This window comes from Arachis hypogaea, chromosome 9, assembly GCF_003086295.3.
Source record: "Arachis hypogaea cultivar Tifrunner chromosome 9, arahy.Tifrunner.gnm2.J5K5, whole genome shotgun sequence".
In the NCBI taxonomy this organism is placed as follows: domain Eukaryota; kingdom Viridiplantae; phylum Streptophyta; class Magnoliopsida; order Fabales; family Fabaceae; genus Arachis; species Arachis hypogaea.
Window position 1 is genome coordinate 110,102,519 of NC_092044.1, and position 9,661 is coordinate 110,112,179.

General features: G+C 30.8%; 1 protein-coding gene and 1 pseudogene across 2 annotated transcripts; both read right to left on the reverse strand.

The window, feature by feature from the left end:
* Positions 1 to 3,289: 3,289 nt before the first annotated feature.
* On the reverse strand, positions 3,290 to 4,974 carry LOC112711710 (carboxylesterase 1-like; annotated as a pseudogene).
* Positions 4,975 to 5,122: 148 nt separating this feature from the next.
* On the reverse strand, positions 5,123 to 9,187 carry LOC112711712 (PTI1-like tyrosine-protein kinase At3g15890). Of its 2 annotated transcripts, XM_072203475.1 has the most exons (10): positions 9,068 to 9,187; positions 8,841 to 8,944; positions 8,598 to 8,746; positions 8,230 to 8,341; positions 7,574 to 8,147; positions 7,366 to 7,435; positions 6,666 to 7,110; positions 6,060 to 6,216; positions 5,692 to 5,954; positions 5,123 to 5,459 (listed from the first exon to the last, which is right to left on the reverse strand). In XM_072203475.1, the coding sequence occupies exons 7-10, from the start codon at positions 6,719 to 6,721 to the stop codon at positions 5,285 to 5,287; spliced, it is 651 nt and encodes a 216-aa protein (XP_072059576.1). In that variant the 5' UTR covers positions 6,722 to 7,110; positions 7,366 to 7,435; positions 7,574 to 8,147; positions 8,230 to 8,341; positions 8,598 to 8,746; positions 8,841 to 8,944; positions 9,068 to 9,187; the 3' UTR covers positions 5,123 to 5,284. The 2 variants fall into 2 exon arrangements, with proteins under 2 accessions (XP_072059576.1, XP_025620202.2); XM_025764417.2 differs by having other exon boundaries at positions 7,366 to 8,147; positions 8,230 to 8,303.
* Between the last annotated feature and the right edge of the window lie 474 nt (positions 9,188 to 9,661).

The window sequence follows — 9,661 nt, forward strand, 5'->3', positions numbered from 1 at the left end:
AAAATAGATTATTTGTTACTTATACGTTTATTTTTCTAAAATCTAAATCTGAATAATTATATTTTCATTTTTTTATGAACAAAATATTATTAATAATAAATAATAATTAACCATTCGTACTTTTAATTAAAGTGTTTGGATGATTTTTATATTTATTAATATTAATTATTGATTATTTTTTCATAAATAAATTATATTATAATTTTATGTTAGTTCATAATTGATTAATGATTAATGTTTATAAAGCTATGTTACTATTTTATAAATATTTTATTTAAATATAATTTTTTTAACATAAAAATGTATTATTTTTAATAATATCATAATTTTATATTTTTTAATTATTCTAAATGAATATTTTATCAAATACTAATTAAAGCTATTCACTAATATATTTTTTAACTATTATATAAAATTAAAATCGTATTAATGAATTTAATATTAAAGTTAATTTGACTTTTTATTATTTAGAGTGTTTTTCGATCAATAATTTTATACTCTTTACTTTTTTTAGTTTCATTTTGAATTTTAATTTAGTACTCAAAGGTAGTGAAATTTTATTGATACTGAAATAAAGTTACAAAAGGGTCCATAGGGTAGAATAAGTAAAATAATATGATACCCACATTGCAACATTCAAATGAAAACAACTTAGGATCTAAAATGTTTATCTTTCTCTTTCTCGCCGTCTATTATATTATCTATCCTATCATATAAAAATAAAATTTTTACCTTTAATGATAGAATCAACGTAGCATGCTTCTGTATTATTTTGTTTAACTCATTAAAGTCAATTCATTATGATAAATTAATTATATCAACTAATTGATTTGAATAGATATTTAAGTATCACACAATTTAAAATTATGTATATTAATTATTTGATTTAATTTTTATGATATATAAATTTAAGGAATAAATTAAAATAAGATAATTTATTACTTATTTAAATTAAATACAACAAATATAAATTAATTTAGTTAAAAATTTACTATTTTCTAATCTTCTATACATAAAAATGACAAAATAAAATTATAAAAATAATCTTTTTATCACTTTTGCTATTTTAATTTTATTTTTTTTGTTTTTTATGTATACTTTTATTTTATATTAACTTTGTTTATTTAATAATAAAATATACTCATATTAATTCTATCATATAATAATATATTTTTTTCCTATATTAATCAAAGAATTTCAATAGTTATCAACTACATCTAATAGAATGACTAAGAAGTGAGAACTACGAGAAGTTAAACCCAGGTTCAAAATGCTGAAACAAAGAAAAAAAATAATGGATATATGATTAGAGAAAAATGTATAATAATGACAAAATATACTAAAACTGGATTTTTTCTCCAATTACTAAAAGTGAGGTATTAATTCCTCGTGAATTCATTTTTTCTCTAAAATGAAATCACTATTTTCTTTTCTAAATTTATTTTAAAAAAATATATTTATTATAATTATATTACAATTAACATTTAACGAATAATGTATGATTATACTAATTTAGAGAAATATTTTTATTATAATTATATAAAATCAATATTTAATACATTATCAACTAATAAAAGTGAGGTGTCAATTCCTCATGAATTTATTTTCCCTCCAAAATGAAAGTACTATTCTCTCTTCTAAATTTGTTTTAGAAAAATATCTTTATCATAATTATATTACAATATTACAATTAGCATTTAATGAATAATGCATAATTATAATAACTTAGAAAAATAAAATAAAGTACAGTAATTTATCTTCCGACTGCACACGTGTATAGAATAACTTTTAAGAAGGAGTCATGTATAGTAAATACGGTCGATGATTGTAAAACTATATACTAACATTGATATAATATTATTTTATGTATATGTTTTGCAGACATCAAAGAAAAGTGTTGAGTTGTTTTTTAGTAGATTTAAATTATTCATTGTTTATTAGAGAATTTTGTACATTAGAATTCTCTAATAATTTATTATTTATTTTGAGCTAATTTTGATATATTCTTATTTGACAGTAAAATAACATATAAAATTTGTTGGTGGGTCGAAGTATTATTAAGTTATTTATGGTCACATTGAGTATATATGTTTGATTTATTGAAGAAAGTAGATTACTAAAACCAATTAATAACTATTTAGAGTTAATATATTTAACACTAACTTAAGAAAAAATAAATAATACATAACATGTTATATTTTTATTAATCAAATTATTATAATTTAAATTAATCTTAACAAAATAATTTAAAATTTTAATTTTAATTTTATCACGTACATAACACGGGTTAATACACTTAGAAATTACTGCACAATGAATGTGGTATATAGAGAAGTTTTTGAGAGCCTATAATAAAAAGATAATAACAAAATGTCTTACTAAATCTATTTATTTATTAAAATTTATTACTATCACTTAAACAAATTTAGAAATTTTAGGAACTAATAGATGAATTCTTATTGTACATTAATAGTTTGAGAATATTAAAATTATCATAAAAATTCGTATAATTTTATTCTCTTGACAAATAATTTTATAATTACGTTAATCATATAATTTTATATACAAACATTGATACAATGTTGTTTCATGTATATATTTTGTAGGTATCAAAGGATAGCATTGAATTGTTATTCAGTATATTTAAATTATTTATTGTTTATTACAAAACTTTTTGCATTATGATTCTTTATTAATTTGTTTTACATTTTGAGCTGATTTTGATATTTTCTTACTTTACAGTATACCAACATATAAAACTTTGTTGGTAGATTTAAGTATTACTAAACTATTTATGGTCATATTGAGTATATATGCTTGATTTATTGAAAAAAATAAATTAAATAACTATTTTATAGTTAATACAATTAACATTATATTAAGAAAAGAAAAACAACGTATACAAATTATTTTTTTATTAATTAAATTATTATAATTAAAATAAAATTTAATATAACAACTTAAAATTATAATTTCAATCTTATCACGTGTATGACACGGGTGATTAAACTTGTATATATATATAATAGAGGATACTTAAGGTATGGTTGATTGCGAATCCCGAAAAGCCACCTAAAGGGCCTTTGTATTTTCTTTTGGACCTTGCTTGATTAAATACGGAAATTGAATATAGCGATGATTTTAGAACAACGTTAGGCCAACAACATTTGTGATTGGTAGCTATTAACTAGTTATCAATAATGATTTGATGGTGTGAGATTAGTATAAAATTTTATCTAATAACTCTCTTTCTTTTTGCTGGTTATATGCTGGCCAAAATACAATAAAATTGGTCGCCCTAAATTTTTCCATGATTTTATTCACGTGTGGATAATATGAAAAGAATTAGAGAAGATACATTAACGGAAGGAAGATGGAAAGTAGTAAAATGATGTGGATCAATGAAGAGTTTTAAGTAAATGGAAGACTTTGGTGGACATGGAAGCATCACCAACAAAAATGCCATGGCGACCAGCATTATAAAACTGGCCCACCACATCCACTCTCTTGTCCTTTAGCAGCTTCACGAGCTCCTTCTGGCGGTCCACCAGCTGGTCCCCATCACACCAAACACTGCAACCCTCCACTCAAGCTCCCTTATACTAGCCAACACCTTTGCCCCTCCATTCACCGTTGGATTCGAATACTCGTGATCCCGGTCAGCGCCAACTGGCAGCGATAGCTTCCACATGGAATCCGTAACCGCCAGTGGCAAGTTCAAGTCCTTCGCTAGCCTCAGCTCCGACGGAGTTCTCTTCTTCCCTCCGAAAAACGGCTGAATCAATATCATCCCTTTGATCTTCAGCGGCCTGATCTGGTCTGCCTCCGCGGCTGCACGTAGACCCGCGTTGTACGCTATGTTTCCTCCAGCACTCTCTCCCATGAGATAGCATCGGGAGAAATCAGCGTGAGCCAGCCACAAGTCATTGGAGGCTCTGATCCAGTGCAGCGCCTGCACCGAGTCCTCGTACGCCACCGGCAAGCGGTGCTCCGGAGCAAGGCGGTAATCGACGGAAACGACGACGGATTGGGTGGCGTTGGCCATGCGGACGCAGAAGTCGTGGAAGTAGGTGGAGTTGGCATGGTAGAATATGAAACCGCCGCCATGGTAGAAGACGATGAGGGGAAGGTTGGGGTGGTTAGGGGGAGTATTGAGTGCTTGGCGGGGTAGGTAGATCCGCGCCCAGGTGTGCTTGGATTGGTCGATGGTAAGGTCCTTGGAGAGAACGGATATGGGGAGAGTGGGATCTGGTGAGGGAGGGGTCTCTGGATAGTTTTGGAGGCGGGTGAAAGTGCCGTCTGGATTGGGGATTATGTTGAGAATCTTGTAGGGATCCTCAGATGATGATGAGGGTTCTATTGAGTTCACTCTTACTACTGTGAAGAGGAGAAGATGTAAGCACAATAATGCTGTTATCGTTGTCATGCCAGCACTATAATTGGAGTGTGGGATTGGGAAAGCGAACAAGAGCACCATGCCTCAAAGAGAAGAAGAACGAGAAATGACCGGGAGCGTTTATTTTTCTTTCATGCCATGTGCTTCTTCTTGTTTTTCGTGTCAAGACTACAGCTAGCTAATTATTAATTACGTGCTACCGAACAATAATTTACTACTATATGAGAGAAACCGAAAATTATCACTTAACATATATATAGATATGAGTTACGAAAACAGGTGTCTAATTATGTAATCATCCTAAATTTCAAATAGAGACCTTGAACGACTTTGATAATGAGCGGTTCTCCGGGTTGTGGCGGTAGTGGACTGAAAACCAAAATTGGTCGGTTGAAGTTGGAAATCATTCCCAGGCAACAACCAGAACTGTTGGACTTTAAAGTTACTGTGTAAGGTAACTCAAACATGCGAGGATCATTATTATCCAGTGCTTGCCGTGGCAGGTACACCCGACCCCACATCGTTTCTGATTGGTTTGTATGATGATCAGGGAACACATACACCAACACATGGTTTGGAAGTTCTCCAGCTACGACAGATGGGAGTGTTCCTACGCTAGTGCCGTTAGGGTCCATGGTAGAACAAGAAGAATTGTGGTGGTTACACCAAATTGTTTTAAATGTTTGAAAGCTAACCGAGACATTAAGCTAAGCAAATTAAAGGGTGTGCAATAGAAAAGAGATTTACGTATATATATAGATACATCATGACAATTAGCGTCATTCATGAGGCGATACTTTCTAAACACCGCAGCGTACAAGTCAAAGAGAGTGCAGTGGTGTATTCTTGTCATTATTTGGTTGGAATAACTGCCCTGATCGGAGCGGACTAAGTTATGTAAGCTAATTCTTTTTCGTGTGAAGATAATAAGTAAACACCCTCTGGTCTGAGCTTTGCGAAACCGAAATCAGCTACCTTGGCTTGGAATTCAAGGTCTAACAGAACATTGCTTGCTTTTATGTCTCTGTGTATGATGTGAGGATTTGCCTCATGGTGCAAATACCTGATACACATATATATGCAAATACCTGATACACATATATATGTTTATCTTCTATGCTAACTATATATCAAAATTAACCACCAAATCATCTACGTATTAAACCCTACATGTATATAAATATATTGGTGATTGATTTTAGTGATTGAATTTGATGTACCAATAGTATTTTTGTATATTTATATAACAAAAATATATACATATAAGAAGTGATGAATGAAATTATTGGACTTACGCTAAACCTTCAGCTGCACCAATCGCTATGTTGATTCTTTTAGGCCAATCTAAGAGACAATTAGAAGAAAGGTGACCGTGCAAATGTGTGAGCAAGCTTTGATTAGGCATGAAATCATAAACAATTAACCTTTCATCTCCTCCAGCGTAGAAACCCCTCAAACCCAACAGATTCTTATGCCTAACCCTTCCAAGTACTTCCACTTCAACTGCGAACTCCATCTCGGTTTTTGCAGTCATCGTTTTCAACCGCTTCACTGCAATCTGTCTTCCATTTCATTTATATTAGGCTTTTTCCGTGCATAACAAACATCGTAAATAAGCAAAATAAATCATGGGTATAGTAAAAAAAAATATTAATATAATTGCCTCGACGCCTTTACTTGTTCGACCCCAATAAACACTTCCAAATCCACCTTCTCCGATCTTGTGATCTTGGTGAAAATTGTTTGTTGCACCAAGCAGCTCCTTCGATGTGTAGATTTCCCATGGATAATCCTTATTCTTATTCTTTTCTCCTTTATTCCTACATATATTCGGAAAGAGTAAAGCTAGGGAACCAAAAGCATATCGGCTAAAACCCAGCCAAATACCTTTGGATGAATTCAAAATTTTTACGAGTTAATATATATGGATGTTTCTTCTACTAAACATTAGAATGTTTCTTTTTCATATTAAATGGATGTTCTTTTATATATTTTTCGAATTTGTGATTGTTAGAAGTAGATAGATTAATGTGAGAAAAAAGAGGAAGATTTTTATAGGTTTTATTACTTAATCAATTTAAAATTTTTTAAATTTTAAATTTAAAAAATTTAAAATTAATTAATTATTGATATAAATTAATATAATTTTGTTTAGTTTTTGGCTGATAACCTTTTGGTTCCTTATACTTTTCTATTCGAAAATCAAGCGTTAGAATTTTCGTTAAAAGCTTCATTAACAACTCTAATCTACAAATATACACACACACACCTTGCTTTGCTTTGCTCTTCTTCAGATAGAAAACAACAGAAACATTTCTTGTGCATGTCTTGTGTATTCTCAATAAGTTCAAGAAGGAAGAAGTGAAAAAGATTCGCAAGAAATTAAGAAACAAAAACAAATGGGGAAATGTAAAGAAAGAAGAATAATGAGAAGGCTTAAAGTGAAGACAAAAGGGTGCTTTGGAAGTCAAGGACTCTCTATTTGTATTATATATATGCATGCCAGCACAAGTGTTATTTGCAAGGTTTTTCTTGCCAAGCCACATATTCCATTGAAAATGTCTTCATCTTTATACTCCTCTTTGGCGTAACAAACATTCTTTAGCTTTTTATTCATCTAATTAATCTTATTATATGGATATATATTTCAAAAATGTAATTACATAAAAAGTGATCTGTCAAATACATCTGGATGGCCATAGTAAAACCGCACCCTGAACGGAAGCATACATAAAAAAAAGGTAAGCATATGTTGGAGTTTGTACTGAACAGCAAGTATCAATGAGTCTTATTATACTTTTAATTACAGAAGGTTGCTAAACTCTCATTTATCAAAATAAAACTTTAAGCCAATAGCATCTAAGCAATTAATTGCATAGAAGTAGCAGATTGAACACCTTATACTGGAGCTTAAAGCACAAAGTAATAGAAAGAATAACAATTATTAAAGGAAACTATTCATAGTATACCTTATGAAAATGGAAAGTAACGCCCTTAATGGAAACACTAATATTATTAGGCAATTCACCATTGTAAAACCTACCAAAACCACATAAAAAAAATCATATGAAGGAGGATCAGTCAAAGACAGAGAAGCAACACCACCAAAGGTAGTAGCATCAGTCAAAGACAGAGAAGCAAGACAGAGAAGCAAGAACAAGAAGAAGGAAGAAATACCTTATCGGGGTAACACAAAAGCAAGAGAGGTAATTAACCAATTATTAACATATATACACACTAGCTTTTTTCATCAATAGCAATTACTAATAGTTAATTATAATTATGTCTATGCTCTTGTTCAAGATAGCCAAGTGGCCGTAAGAAAGAGTTCTCCTGAAACAAAAAGAAAAGGAAGTTTATATTAAAGTAAGTGTAAACAATTAAATATCCCATATCAAGAGCAGTCAGGACATTCAATTTATATTATAATTACACATAGTTTGTACTTGATAGATAAATGAGCCAGCTCGACTGGAAGAAATTGAAGGTGCATTATTTAAAATCAGCACATAACTTTTCTGCTCAATGATGCAATTGGGTTTTTATAATTTAAAGTGATAGGCACAAGAACAAATAATCGAAATTCAATATCTGTTAATATCTATCTAATATGAATTATAACAAATTCAATGAGTAGAGAGAACAAGAGATACTTAACAAGAACAATCTCGAATTTCTTGCCAGCATTTCCAACAACAAAGATGTGCTCATACTTTGTCTCATGTTTCAAGTGTTTCAACTTGAGAAATGCCTAAAAAACAATAAATCCTCAATGAACAAAGCATTTAAGTAAAACTAAATAGGGTCTAACTGTCTAAGTCAACAACTCAAACCTGATGAGGCTTAAATGCATGACCACGAGGGGTTGTCAATTGGAAAGAAAAACGGAATTTTTGCAGGTGGTTAGCTGAGAGCGAAACAATGTCATTTCCAGCCAAATTTAGCCTTGATAGCAAAGTGAGAGTATAAAATGAAGCAACAAAAAGTTTATGCAAAAGAATTATAAATCAAATTTCAAAACTCAGATTAAATTCAGATGCATTAAGTCTAGACTTAACATCACAAAAAGAAAAGGAAGTTTATATTAAAAATACAACATGACAAGCATATGAAATCAGACATACCAACCAACCATCAGCATACTCATACATCCTAAATGTAACAGCATAAATCTTTTTAAAAATCCAAAATAGAAACCTACGTTTTCTGGGTTTCAATACTTCCAAGATCATTGTCCAGAACTGCAATTTCTGCATTGCTAACTTTAACAATGCCAGTGACATATATTGGCACATGAATTTGGCCTCCGGTAGCATAGACTTTTTCTCCGTCAACATCATGAAGAACCATCTACAAGATAGGCTCAAAGTTATTTAATTGTGAGGCAGAATAGAAATACACATTGATCCAACTGAAAGGAAAACTAAACTGTAAACAAACAAACATTTTGACTTGTGAAGTGACGAATTAGATAGAGGGAATCAGGTCTTCTGGTGGCAACTCAACTACCTCCTCTTCTTCTTCTTCTTCTTCATCATCATCATCAACCTGGTGAAGGAAGCCACAATCAGGTACATATATGTATAAGCCTTTCTTATATAGTTTTAGATGCAGCCTGGTGATGAAATATAATGTATACAAAGTTCTAAAATGTTTCAACTGTTAACCAACCTGAATGGAATAAGTGTAAGCTGAAGGAAGTTTTGATTCTGGGGTAGGAGCTGTGAAGATATGGGATAATATAGCTCCAAGAACTATGATAAGTCTAAGTCAATGTCAATGTTATCAAGCTGAAACAAGCAGAAACATGGAAAAAATATTAATGTGAGTGAACAGAGATATTATATATGTCACAATCAACGCACTAATAATTTATGCATAAATTTCAACCCCTTTGAATTGTAAGTACCTAAGCTAAAGTCATATGGTCATCAAGCAATCCCATTAAAGAGAATGCATGTTCATACTCATGAGAGGTTTTGATCCAACTGCAGCAGCAATAACTAGTTTTTTGTGTTTTCATCATAATCTATTTCAGTTCATTCAGATAGCTTGAGTTATTCCAAAAGAGAGTTTATATTATGCATGAGGTTGATGCAAAAATAGGAGGAAAGGGTGGAAGGGAATGAGTAAGAAAAAGAGATAGAGAGCAGACGGGCTGAGTTATGGTTGCATAATATAATACTCAATTTTCATTAAAATACATTTTTTATTTATTCCACACATTATTTCTTTTACCTTCTTTTACTTCTTTTAATTGTTCTC

Excerpts from the sequence above, each read along its gene's own strand:
- LOC112711712 (XM_025764417.2), bottom strand. The coding sequence starts at position 6,721 with ATGCACAAGAAATGTTTCTGTTGTTTTCTATCTGAAGAAGAGCAAAGC. Across the intron at positions 5,955-6,059 it reads GAACAAGTAAAGGCGTCGAG|ATTGCAGTGAAGCGGTTGAA; the intron begins GCAATTATATTA and ends AATGGAAGACAG. Across the intron at positions 5,460-5,691 it reads GGTGCAGCTGAAGGTTTAGC|GTATTTGCACCATGAGGCAA; the intron begins GTAAGTCCAATA and ends TATGTGTATCAG.